The sequence below is a fragment of the Prionailurus viverrinus genome, chromosome E1 (assembly GCF_022837055.1).
Source record: "Prionailurus viverrinus isolate Anna chromosome E1, UM_Priviv_1.0, whole genome shotgun sequence".
Taxonomy (NCBI): Eukaryota; Metazoa; Chordata; class Mammalia; order Carnivora; family Felidae; genus Prionailurus; species Prionailurus viverrinus.
The window spans coordinates 15,729,973-15,742,564 of record NC_062574.1 but is presented as its reverse complement, the minus strand read 5'-3'; the positions used below and the strand labels follow the sequence as shown (position 1 = coordinate 15,742,564).

The following is a 12,592-nucleotide window of genomic DNA, read 5'->3' as shown; positions in this document are numbered from 1 at the left end:
CTGTCTCTTGAGTCTTTCTCGTCAATAGTCTAGGCTTAGAGATTCTCTGACATTGGGCTCAGCTGGAGTCTTAAAGATCAAGGCAACCTGGGAGGAACTTGTTCATAACTGGACCTATCCACCCTAGAATTTGGCAAATGAGTCCAAAGGTGAAATCACCCAAGTGGAAAAATTACCAGGTATGTTCTTTTGCACTGAAACCCCTTTCCAGAGTCATTTCGTGCTACCTTGGAAAGGGCAACAAGGAAAAGCACTCCCTTCTGCCAGCAAGTGGCTGTGTGATTTGTGTGCCCAAACAGCCTGCACCACTGTAAAAGAACATTGGACCAAGAAAATTAAATGTCAGGGGGTAGACTACTAACCTTAAGTAAATGGGTGACTTCGGAATTGGAGTACGGTCTTAACTCCATTCAGTGGACCCAGGAGGGGCTGTGTGAAACCAGGTCTGGTAAACACAGCAGAGATGGGTATAAAGGATGGGTACAGTTATCTTCTGCCTAGGGTAAGTTGTCATGGTTTTGAAGAGTGGGAGCAGGCAGTGGTGTGTGCAGAAGCATGAAGATGCAAATTTAACATGTCTGGGTATATCCCAGAACTATGAGAACTGGTTGGTGAGACGTTTAATTTGGGAGGTAGGGAAAGGAAAAGGATATGCCCCGTCACCTTCCTGTGCATACCTTCACTCAAAATGGGGCATTATTCTGGTTCCCGCCCCCGCCTTAAGTGGATTGGCTTAGTGGCCTACATTTGGTTTTCAACCCTCCCAATTCCTCTAATTGGGACTTACATAGGAAGGGAAGAAAGCACCAAAAGTTACCTGATCAATATGCTTGAACTCTAGGACCCTACCATGTATTCTTGGAACCCCAGAAATGTTAGAGTAAGGTATAAACTAGGCCCTCCTAGACACTGACAGCATGACCACACCCCCAACACCCCCACTTCTTCCAGGTGCATGAATGGGCCGGAAACCATAGCACACAATAGTGACTCCAGTCAGGTCACAGGATGGGTCTGGAAAGAAGTCAGTATTGATGTATTTCACAAATGAGAAGAAGCTGGGAAATATTAGTGCAATTTAATCACCACAGGGGTGATTTATAAAGATACACCGATAATAAAAATGGTAAAAAAAAAAAAAAAAAATTACAGCATTTTAGGTTTTTTAAATGGCACCCATTAAAGACTGAAACAGTCAAAATTTGAGACACCGTTACATACCCAGTACTTTAAAAGTTCATGGACAGCAATGAATTAAAGGCACTTTAAAAACATCTAGATTTTTACTACCACTTGAAAAAACACTGCATGGTAGCAGTTTCTAAAAACCATCCTAGTTGATAAGGAACGATTAGTACTGGCACCAGAGGATCCTATTTGCAAGTGGCGGGTGAAGGAGTCAGTCCACAGGATGTATTTTGGCCAGCGCTGTCTTGCGCCCTTGCTCTCCAGCCTTCTGCGGCAAAGTGGCCGTACGCTCATGTAGGAACAGGCTTTGGGACACAGGTTCTGGTTTATCAGGCAGCCTGGATGAGACATCTCACGGTTTGGAATACAGAAGCCTGTTTCCATGTCATATGGAAAGGGCAGTGTCAAAGCAGGGTTACCCAGTAAAGAGCTTGATAGGCACCATTCGCTTTACCCCTATCGTAACAATGGCATCCTGTGCATGTGGATACGGGGAAAGCTGGGCTTGAGGGAACGTGCTAAGAAAGGAACAGCATCTGTGACTTTACAACAAGCTCACATGTTTGACACTGGTCTTCCCAAGGCAGCCTACGAAGACGCTATCGGCCTCTCTGCCTACTCAAGTGCTGTAGGTTCCCTTCCCCACCTCTTACCCTGCTGCCAGTGAGACTTCTGAATGGAAGTCAGTGGACACAAGAATTCAGTGTTGGCACGTGGATGACAGGATGAGGCATGGGACCAATGGGTTATCTAATAAGTGATAAAAAACTACCTACACACAGTGATTTTCCCAGGCCAACATCACAAGAACTGACATGAAGAACCAAGTCTTGCTTCTGCTGGCCCGGTATGTGTGGATACTGCCCTGAGTGGTTGGAAAGGTGGGTAGCCACCAATATTAGGGCCAGGCGGGTGCCCAAACACTTACCACCCTAGTCTACCTGTCTCCATACCCCATGCTTCTACCTCCCAGAACCTCTGAGCTAAGGCCCAAGGAAGGATCCTTGGGCTTGCATTGAAACCACCTTGCTACCAATGGAAATCTGACAGAAGCCAATAGTTGTTACTAAGAAAAAAGTGCTTTTGCAAAAGGGGTAGGTTAGAAGAGGGAGGTAATATGAATATTCTTTAGAAAAACTCAAATCCCTCTGCTTATCAATACCCCAAGGGCTGAGGCCACCCAGGGCACAATTTGGTCCGTAGAATATTGATTGAGTGGAGGAGGCAGCTGGTGTGAGGAGGCACCCTCACTGCCCGACTCCGGAGAGCAATTACCCATCCTTTCGGGCTGGGGGAGCATCAAGGAGCCGTGTTGCCTTTTTGCACAGCAGAGAGAACCAGTAGATCTGGGGAGCGATAAGGAAGCCATTGGCCACGTTGCAGTAGAAAGGGATATTGAATGGCACTTGGAGTAGGCTTAGTCCCTGCTGTTGGCCATAGGACCAGTACATGAAAGGGAAAAGAAGGATCCGACAGCAGAGGAAGGCGGTCAGTGTGAGGATTCCGTTCACTTTGTACAGAAGGGTATGCTGCTGCTTTAACTGCAAGAGAAGAGGGAAGGAGAATGCAGAGTCACCAAAAGGCTGTGCCTTCAGGGAACGACTAGCCCAAGCCCCACCGCAGTAAGGGCCAAGCATCTAGTCTTCTGACACTTGTAGAAAAGAGGACTGAATGCCACTGTATTTATGTGTGCATACAGGCTCGTGGTTTTTCCAATACTGATACTGAATTTGGCATAAGCCGCCCAGCTGACAGGCATATGGAAACTGAATTAAAAAAAAAAAAAATGAACCTGTATCAAATTGGAATCAGAAGTACAATTTCAACCCCATCGGCTCAGAACACCAACTGACCTTTAGGTCTGTTCAGTGGTTTCCTATCCCCACTATTCCTAGCACGAAGGGATTTCTCTAAACCCCACAATCTACCCAGGAAGAGCAGAGTCGGCTTCCTCCGCACAGCTACTGCCGTCTCACTCATACGTGCCTGAATCAGAACTCTGCCCAGCGACACAAATGGAGTGCTCAGTTCTGCCGTGAAGATACAGCCAACAAAGAAGTCACCAAGGTCTCCCCTAAGCTTCTGCGGAAGGAAAAGGGGAGGGAGGAAAAAAGGGGAAATAAGACATGGAGGTTAAGGAATCACCAGAAGGAAAAACCAACTAGGGCTATTGAGAAAGGTGACCACAAGAGAGCACGAAGGGAAAGGGAAAGGCTAAATGAGCAAGTACAGGCCCAGTGAATGTGCTGCTGCTTCCACAGCAGTGACACTTTGATGGCCAAATCCCTAGGATCCAGAGGCAGCTTCAGATCAGCTGATTGCATCACACACCAAGCTTTTTCTGAATTTCAATGTCAGCCGGAAGGAACCGTGTAGCCTACTTTTGGGTATCTAACTTTGTCACGCCAAGGGCATTTAGCCAGCTTGAGTCAACAAAATATGTGCCAGACCCTGTGCTGGATGTTAGGGTCCCAGAGCAATCAGGTGAAGCTTCTTGAAGAATGTAATATACTCTACCACTCCTTTTATCTTAAGAAAAACCAGGATAGCAGCTCTGTCACCTCGTACCACTGGGTACAATAAGTAAACTCTTAGGGCCCTGGTTTCTTTATCTATGGTACAGGGCTAATAATATCTAATTATTCTCTAATAACTTCTGATCACAGATAGAAAGCTACAAGCACCTGTCACCTGGTAGGCACTCAAAGTTACTAATTTCCTTCCGGCATTCCCATTCTCTTCCTCGTTGGGTGGGTTTTTGTGGGGAAATGGATCCAAGGAGAAATTATGAGGCTCTCTGCTTTGAGAGTGTGCTTTTGTGATCTCAAAATAGTGCATACAGTACTCTCCGGCACTGTTAGAGCAAATGGCCAGTTGACTGAGCTGCTCTCGTTTCTTTAAAACAATTTTTATGTTGCCCTGCATTGTGTCTTCAATTGTTCTTATATTGTATAAGCTAAAGACAGAACCTTTGACAGAGCCTGGGAGTCAGAGTGGGCTGGGGGCTTGCATAAAGAGTAATGTCTGTAAGGAGGATCACAGACATTTCAGATCTTTTTTTTTTTTTTTTCCTGCAGGATCTGCCTGGGACGTTTTACTGCGTAAGTAGCTGGCCCAGGAGAGCGGGTGCAGCAGGGAAGGGGAAGGCAAGACATTACTCAGAGGCAACAGTCAAGAGAGCCAGTTTAACAGGAGAAAATGAGTGACCGAGTCTGCTGGTGGCTGTGCTGGAAGGCCATACCTGTGCCACTGGCACAAGGACAAACAGAATGACCGCATGGTGTGTGATCATGAGACGGTTTTTACTTAGGAAGCTCTGAAAAGTGGTGAGGGACTGTCTGCGGCTCTGGTCTCCAGTTCGGTACCATTCACAGAGGTACATGGCGTAGGAGTCATAGATCATGTATGGAATCAAGAACCAGACGTACTCTCGGGCAAGCCAGTGCCTAAAAGAAAGCATATGAACAATCCATGAAATAACTATGGATCTCAATTATGAAAGCTCAAAGCCGACCTCTTCTCAAACACATCCCCTTCAACTTCGTACCTGATTGTTTCCTACTCCAAATACTTTACAATGGAGACACTGACAGTGATAAGGTGAGTGAAAAATTTTCTCTGAGTGACAGGGCAAATTCCTAAGTGTCAAAAGCAGAAAACCAGGATCCACTCAGGACCACAGAGCCAGCTGTCACTATTTCTCTGACTTAGCTACTCATTTCTAATGGGCTTTCTGGCGCTTTTTGATATAAGTTAACTTTGATATCGATATCTCTACAAATGATTCAATAGCCTCACCAAGAAACTGGTTTGAAGGTAGGTGTCCCAAATGCCAAATCAAATATTTCCCGTTTGACTTCACTTAGTTGCTCAATAGCTGGGAGTTTCCTCTTGCATCTGCTTGCAACCCCACTGTAGGGAGTTTCTGGGAGCTACCCTGACCATTTTCTTTAGAATTCTATGGCTAATCCCAATTGCACTCATTAAGAAAAATACATCTGGAAATGAGCCCAGAGCCCAAGGACTTACCTTACAGCAGTCAGACACCAGAAGAGAAGCTGGGACAAAAGACAGTGTTCCCATTTACTTGTCCAAAGGGGCTGAATCAATATTTGCAGAATCTAAATGACTGTGTATCACTGCCCCAGAGCAGATTAGAAGTCTCTAATTTCTACACTTTTGTTCCCAAATGATAAATAATCATTCTATAGGTAATGTGAAAAAAAAAATCAACATAGAAATCATATGCTATGCTGAGAAGGAACAGCTTCACTCAGTCAGCAGATTTTTGTTGTGCACCTGTCAGGTAGAAGTAATTTAGTTTTCTGGTTCTCAACCCGAATTCAGAATCACCAGCAGTGCTTGCTGAGGACTCTGTTTTTAAGATGATCTAGGTACCTCTAGAACATCCTTAGGCAGGAGTTCCTGAGTGGTTCAGCTGGTTAAGCATCTGACACTTGATTTTAGCTCAGGTCATGATCTCATGGTTCTTGAGATAGAGCCCCACCTTGGACTCTGCTGACAATGCAGAGCCTGCCTGGGATTCTCTCTCTTCCTCTCTCTCTCTGCCCCTACCCACCCCCCCACCCCCCCGACTTGCATGCTTTCTCTGTCTCTCCCTCAAAATAATAATAATAACCTTTAAAAAAAATCTTCACGCATACATGTGAAGGTGGAGGGCACAGAAATGTGTCTATCTCTACTGTGTGATCAGAGAATCTAAGGCATAAAGAGACACAAAAGGAGGAAATGGAAAACCAAACTCAGGTGTGCGACCAGGATCAAGCCACTAAACACGTGGAGCTTCTGAGGGGAGAGGGGAGCTTCTGAGACCACACTACAGAACAGGCAATTAATGGCATACCAGTATCTTCTGAAATGCTTAGTGGCTACTCGCTGCTTGCCCTCATATCAGCTCAGGATAATGCTGTGGAGTCACGTCTGTCAGTTTAATCTTTGCAAAGGAGGCTGGTTTCAAGTTGGATGTGACAAACTGGGGGCAGTGAGGGAACTTGTTGCATGATCAGAAAATGGCCAAAGAGTTGATCTGGCTAACATGCTGTGGTCAGTTGAAAGTTCTGGTGACTGATTGGATGAGATCCAACACAGATCGGATGAGTTTCATCTTCTATCTAGCTGACCCATTCTTATTCTTTGCTCTTCTGAACTCTTTCCTCTTCCTGCAACTCAATAAGAAACTATTTCACCCATTGAACTATGAGACAGGCAGGGCATTGAGCCCCAAAGCGGGAAAGAAGCGACTTGGATCCAGATTCCTTTGTGTCCCCACACTTCAGGGTGGTTCAGCTTCCACCACAGGGACCCACACCCTCAGGTTAGCCCCCGACACCTCAAAAATGGCCAAAGAGAATAAAAACGGAACCCAGCCAAGCTAATGCTGTCAGCCTGTGGTATATGCAGTCAAGGCCACTTGACCTATCTTCTGTCTGCATAGCCCATAATTCCTTGCAGATAGCTGGTTTCGTCTGCAAAAGAGGCACAGGAAGAAAAGCGCAAAAGCTACAGGGCAGCACAAATCCAAGGAAGATCCGGACGCTAAGTCTGCAGGCCACAGTGAGGTGGACGCTGCACTCCGGCTCCCATCAAGTTCAGTCTCGACAGGTGAAAAGCAGGGCACTTTGCAGACTCAACATGAGAAAGGGACTAGAAGAGGCTCTGAGATTTTCCCAGCGTGTTTCATTATCACTCTTTAGGAGAAAGTAAGAGGGGTTCTGGGAACTCAGATGAAAAAAAAATGGTTTTTTAGAAAAATGGGGGAGGGAGGCACAATTGCTGAGATCTAAACACTGTACAAAGTAGACCACTCTGGTCTTTATGATTTTCTTCACTAGAGGCACCTTTCCTGACCTGTCTCTGGACCGAGTTATGATTGGCGTACAAGTCAGTTTTCTGAAAACACTAGAAGCCTCTTCATTGCCTTCAGCAAATCCAGAGGAACCACGGAGCCGCCCTTGTAAAGACAGGGTTGGTGGATTCACTCCTTTCCACCGAGGGGCTCTCTGCTACCCACACTGGACATACATTGGCCAATGAAGCTCCAGAGTAGGACCCTAGTGAAATCACTGAAAAGAACCAAAAGCTAGAGTTCCGCTTCCGAGTAATTCTCACCCTTACGTATCTCACAAAGTACTTGGGTCAGTGGCCCACCTTCAGACCTAGACCCGTCATTCACTAGCGTATCTTGGGCTTACTTTGTCCCAAGTGGGCGAGGCCGAAAGACGTACGGAGAGGAAGAGGCACTAATTATGGTGCCCCAGCTTTCCCATCAATCGGCTCCCCAACAGCACGTGCTGATTAAGAACCAGCGCCTGAGAGCCACTCGAATAAGGACACTTCCACAAAGTTCGGCGCTGTCACTGGTGCTGCTTTCACCTGGCGCTGGATGTTACCTGTCCGTGATCACGTCGTTACAGGAGCGGATGATGACGATCCCCGACCCGGTGGCCAACACAGCCTGCACTGAAGAAACCAGTCTAACGTGCGGCAGAAAAGAAAAAAAAAAAGAAAAAGTCCGGTCCAGGAGACAGCACAAAGCCCAAGCCTTCAACCTGCCTCTCGCGCAGGCGGCCCGGGCGCCAAGGGGGTGAGGGAGAGGGTACTGCCGCCGCCGCGCTCCCCGACCCCCGAGCAGCAGCTTCCCGCCCCGTCCCGCCCCGCGTGGGCGCCCTCCAGACGGCTCCCTCTCCCTCCCGGGGGGACGCCCGCGGTCTTCCGAGAGCTCCGGCCAGCGCCCCGGAGGGGCAAGGCACCGGGGAGGCAGCCCCCTCGCTTCCTGTCGCCCCCCTTTTCCGCCCTCGGCGCGGCGCAGGGGGCGGGCGCCGGCGGGTCGGGGCGCCGGGCACAGCCCGCGCGCGGCCGGGGTGGGGCGGACGGCGCCCGGCCTCGCCCGTACCTGGTGCTGATCATCACGCAGTCGCTGTCGGTCCAGGCGGGCCGCGCGCGGCGCAGCCCCCAGGTGCACAGTGCGAAGAGCCCCGGGAAGAAGAGCGAGCCGCAGGCCAGCGTCAGCAGCATGGGTGCTCGGGGGTCGGTCGCCGCGCTCGGCGCCTCGGCGTGGCTCAGGTCGGCTCGGCGCGGCTCCCGACTGGCGCGGCCCGCCCGCGCCTGTTTCCACCCTCCGCCCTCCGCAGCCGCCGCCGCCGCCCCCGCCCCCGGCCCGGCCCCGGCCCCGGCCCGCCGCGACTCCGGCAGCCGCCGGGCGCTGGCCCCGAGCCCGCGGCGCCACTCCCCGCGTGACCAGGCCGGCGGCCGCGATAGGCGCGGGCCGGCCGGCCGGGGCGGGGTCTCCCCGCCGCCGCCCCTGGGCCCGGAGGCTTTCCCCGGGTTCCCCCGGCCGGCGGGCGAGCTGCGGCCCGGAGAGCTCCGAGGTTGCCGACGCTGCGCCCCGAACCGGCGGTGTGGAGCGTTCGCCGCCGCCTCCGGAGCGGCCGCGGGGCCCAGGCAGTGGTGGGAAGGGCCGAGGCTCTCGGGGCTTCTGTTCCGTCACCGCGGACGCGTCCCCCTCCCTCCCAGACCGGCGCGACCGACGAAACGCCTCGCACCTGCCCTCAGTCCTCCTCTGCTCCCCGGCCCCAGGCAGAGGGTGCGGGCTGGGGGAGGCCGTGAGAAATCCAGGTACGAAGGTGTCTTCGGTCGAGATCCCACCCCCACCCCCAGGGTTGGGGAGCCCTCCGGGCCGGGGCATCTCTCTTTGGCGGAAGGAAGGAGAGGCCCGGTGAGCTTGTGGCCATCTGCCTGCCCGGCTTATCTACCAGGCACTTTCGCGTCCAAATAGGAGTCTTAAGGAAAAGATCTCTCTGCAGGCCAAACATGGCTTTTCCACGTCCTGCCGCTGCTGCATTTCCTCCGGGGCGGGTCGCTCCTAAAAGCAATAAATCCCCCTACAGAAGCCAGCAGATCCTCCCTCAATCTTAGTGAGGCGGAATACCATGTCTGCACACCTTCTGTGGTTCTGCGGTGCTGCCTCTTGCCTGTGGGTCAAGATACTCTCCAGTTTCAGTGACTGTTTTGTTGTTGTTGTTGACAATGTTTTCTTATTTTAAAGTTCTCCATCCAGGTGCCCTAAACTTGAATGGGTTGGAAACGACTCATTTCCACTCAGCACCAGTCACGTGGACCAATACAGTAACTTCAACATCACGGGCTTCTGTCCCTCTTGGGACTTACCAAAGTTTTACTTTGCTTTGATCTCCCTCTTCCTCAGCTGACAAATGTGGGGGGAAGACAATTCACTTGTGCCTATTGCAATGCAAAGGCTTTGTGGCTCCCTTCCCTTCATCAGCATGCAAAATGCTTACAAAAGCCCTGGAGAGGATTCTGAAATGGAGGTGAGTGAGGGAGGCTCAGCCTCTCTGGGCCACCGTTTGCTCATTTGTGAAATGAAGAGGCTGACCTACAAGCTCTTTAAGGCTCTTCCAGTTCTAAATTCTTAAGATCCTATGACTTTTATAAGGTAACAGATGATTTCTGTTAGATGCCAATTAAATTTCTCTAACATGGCAGTTATTGGTACAGAAGCAGATAATAGAGTTAACACAGCTTTTTCATCTTTTTGTGCATTGTTGAAGGATTTGACCAACATTAAGGAAACAGAATACTCAAAGGAAAGTCTGAAATGTCTTCCACTTAGGGCAACATCTCTAACTCCCAAATTCATTGCTGACATACGTGGTGAACTGGAAAAGACACTCCAATTTGGTAGCAGGGTATCTGGCAAATACAAAGCTTTCTGTATTTTCACATTTGCATGTCGACAAAGGACAGCTCTCTGTAAACTTTTCATTGTCTCCAGGACAAATGCTTGTGCATCCCATTTTCTGTTCCCTACCTATTTGTCCCAGTCACCTCCAGCTCCAACTTTTCCAGAGAGGGACAAGTGGTTACCATTTCTCCCTGCCTTCTCTCCTTAAAGGGACCAGTGACATGCTCCAAGGATGCTAACACTTTGAAGTGGTGGCAACCAATCTATTCCCTATGCAAGAAGCTGTTTGTACAGCTCTTACGGGGTCTATGAAATGAAAACAAAACAACAGATGTTTCACATACAGAAAATAGCAAGTAAAATCAGTTTCCAACACCATGCTCATCAAGTCACCAGAATTTTAAGCTTGAATCACCAGAAAGCCAACAAGCATAAACATGAGACTTGGCTTGTCAAGCCCTATGGCAAATGATAAAGCCAAATAAAAAGCACCAAGCCTTTTTAACACAAACTTCTACTCACTCTTCAAAAGTTTTGAGTCGTGTTTCCTTCGCTAGGAAAATTTCTATCTACCTGTTTCTTCCAGGCCTATTTATACATTTTCTTTTTTCTAAAATAAGTTTTTAATGTTGTATTTACTTTTGAGAGAGAGAGAGAGGCAGAGTGTGAGTGGGGGAGGGGCAGAGAGAGAGGGAGACATGGAATCCGAAGCAGGCTCCAGGCTCTGAGTTGTCAGCACAGAGCCCAACCTGGGGCTCAAACCTACAGATCGAACCTACAGATCGCAAGATCATGACCTCAGCCGAAGTCAGACACTTCATGGACTCAGTCATATATGCCTCCAATATAAATTTCCTTTTCTAGACCACTTTTGCATTTGAATAGTGAGCATGTTGTTTTTTCATTTGTATGGATGTTTCCCCACCAAACTTGTTAGCTCTCAGAAATAGAACCATTATCTTTCCATTTTGTTTCCTAAGTTAGGCCTGGCACATTGCCAGTGCCCAAGAAATACTTGATACATTTTAAAGCTAATATTTATTGAATACTTACTATGTGCCAGGCACTCTATCAAACATTTTACAAGCATTATCTCACTGGATCCTCACAAAGAATCTATTATCGTGTGTGTGTGTGTGTGTGTGTGTGTGTGTGTGTGTGTGTCTGTGTGCGTGCGCGCGCACGTGTGCGCGCACATGTGCGCAAAGTAAGACCCAGAGCAGTGAAAAAACTGCCCAAGTTCACATTGCTGGTGGCAGAGTTGGAGTTTGAACGCATCATCTTCTGCCTTCAAGGTCAGTGTGCTTAATGACTACACTGCCCTCAAACCTGATAAACAAGAAAAGAGTAGTTGTCTTTCACAATATAGTTTCTGACTAATAACCACTGTTTCTAATTGTTTGTTCACGAATTAAAACGTGTGGAGTGTAGTTTATGGGCTCTGATGCTGCTGTTATTAACATCATTTTATATTTATACCTTTACAATTTTTCAAATCACTTTCACATATCTCACTTGGTTCTCAAAACAACCCAGTGAAAACAGGTGAACATAGTATTTCATTTTATAGATGAAGAAACTTAAGTGCAGAACGGGAAGCTGACACTCCACCCTATGAAGTAGCAAGGCTCACGGTGGAACGCAGGGTCCTGATTCACATTCAGGGTGATTTCATGCTGTAGAGTTGGGATTTAAGGAGCTTTTGATTATGCTTCTTAGGTGGGTTTGGAGAGTGAAGTTTGGGTTAGTAGAAGCCAAGACAAGACTCATTTACCAAACCAGAATGCCACACCTTGAGTAAGAATTTATAAAGCTCCCAGTTTGGGAGGGCTATGGTGGGATTTCTCTGGTTTCTAACCTCTCTCTCCCATTCCTTTAAACCCCAATCTGGATATCATTAGGGGGCAGGATAGCAGAACTCTCTCCCATTCTGCTCCCTGGTTCCTCTAGCCTTAAATTGAAAATACCATATTTACTTGTAAGAGACTGAAAATACTCAGGTGAGTGTCTTTAAGATACGCGATGTGCAGGCTGCTACCCTTGATCAAGGACATTTTCTTCCTATCCAGAAAAATGGACCTAAGGAAAAGCAATTGAGAATCACACATGAAACGTCTTTGTTTTGAGCTCCAGAACTGAACCGAAAGAGATCTTTGGAGGTCTCTATCCACCCATCAATTACCAAATAATAGTAATAATAAAAATAACAGAAAATGAAACTCTATTCTGAAAAAAGCCATATTTGCTTAGACCTGCACTTCTTTTCTGTAATAGTGGCATTGGAAGCAGAGACTAAGAAGGACAAAAGGAGAAATAAAATGATGGGAAGAGACGTGGAGAGAAAGATGCAGCACAGGAAGAAAATCTATCGGAAGACCGAGATCGGTACAGCTACAGGGAATAAAGAGGCCAAGATACATCCCCTTTGACTCAGGAAAACAGAGATACAGATCCAGAGATTGGAATTCACAAGTAAACAAAAGGAAGAGGCTGTACGACACAGAGACAGGTAAAAGGAGGCGTACAAAGAGAAAGTGATAGCCCTTTATGGAACATCATTTCCTTTTACACTGGCACCATCAAAAGCCACACTACACTGAAGATATATGGCACAGATAAGGAGGCACCCTGTTCTTAGGACAGAACGTGGCCAAGAGGAAATTAACTGCCTTCCTCTTCTTC

At 48.2% G+C, this 12,592-nt stretch overlaps 2 protein-coding genes across 4 annotated transcripts; one reads left to right on the top strand and one right to left on the bottom strand.

Annotated features, from left to right (window-relative positions):
* Positions 1-1,025: 1,025 nt before the first annotated feature.
* On the bottom strand, positions 1,026-8,359 carry TLCD3A (TLC domain containing 3A). Of its 3 annotated transcripts, XM_047832650.1 has the most exons (5): positions 8,102-8,359; positions 7,599-7,682; positions 4,430-4,634; positions 3,175-3,270; positions 1,026-2,729 (listed from the first exon to the last, which is right to left on the bottom strand). In XM_047832650.1, exons 1-5 carry the CDS (start codon positions 8,221-8,223, stop codon positions 2,460-2,462), a joined length of 777 nt encoding a protein of 258 aa, XP_047688606.1. In that variant the 5' UTR covers positions 8,224-8,359; the 3' UTR covers positions 1,026-2,459. The 3 variants fall into 3 exon arrangements, 2 of the variants coding, with proteins under 2 accessions (XP_047688606.1, XP_047688607.1); XR_007146838.1 differs by lacking the exons at positions 1,026-2,729; positions 3,175-3,270 and adding an exon at positions 6,053-6,368 and having other exon boundaries at positions 4,472-4,634; XM_047832651.1 differs by lacking the exons at positions 1,026-2,729; positions 4,430-4,634 and having other exon boundaries at positions 3,213-3,270.
* Positions 8,222-12,592, top strand: LOC125151855 (translation initiation factor IF-2-like). The gene is made up of 3 exons (XM_047833336.1): positions 8,222-8,315; positions 8,401-8,823; positions 12,185-12,592. Exons 1-3 carry the CDS (start codon positions 8,222-8,224, stop codon positions 12,337-12,339), a joined length of 672 nt encoding a protein of 223 aa, XP_047689292.1. The 3' UTR covers positions 12,340-12,592.

What these genes read in the sequence shown, in the direction of transcription:
- LOC125151855 (XM_047833336.1), top strand. Translation starts at nt 8,222, where the DNA reads ATGGGTGCTCGGGGGTCGGTCGCCGCGCTCGGCGCCTCGGCGTGGCTC. An exon ending in GGCGCGGCCCGCCCGCGCCT is followed by an intron (nt 8,316 to 8,400) that starts GTTTCCACCCTC and finishes CGACTCCGGCAG; the next exon opens with CCGCCGGGCGCTGGCCCCGA. An exon ending in GGAGGCCGTGAGAAATCCAG is followed by an intron (nt 8,824 to 12,184) that starts GTACGAAGGTGT and finishes TTTCTGTAATAG; the next exon opens with TGGCATTGGAAGCAGAGACT.
- TLCD3A (XM_047832650.1), bottom strand. Translation starts at nt 8,223, where the DNA reads ATGCTGCTGACGCTGGCCTGCGGCTCGCTCTTCTTCCCGGGGCTCTTC. An exon ending in TCCTTGTGCCAGTGGCACAG is followed by an intron (nt 3,271 to 4,429) that starts GTATGGCCTTCC and finishes TTCCTTCCGCAG; the next exon opens with AAGCTTAGGGGAGACCTTGG. An exon ending in TGGGCAGAGTTCTGATTCAG is followed by an intron (nt 2,730 to 3,174) that starts GCACGTATGAGT and finishes CTTCTCTTGCAG; the next exon opens with TTAAAGCAGCAGCATACCCT.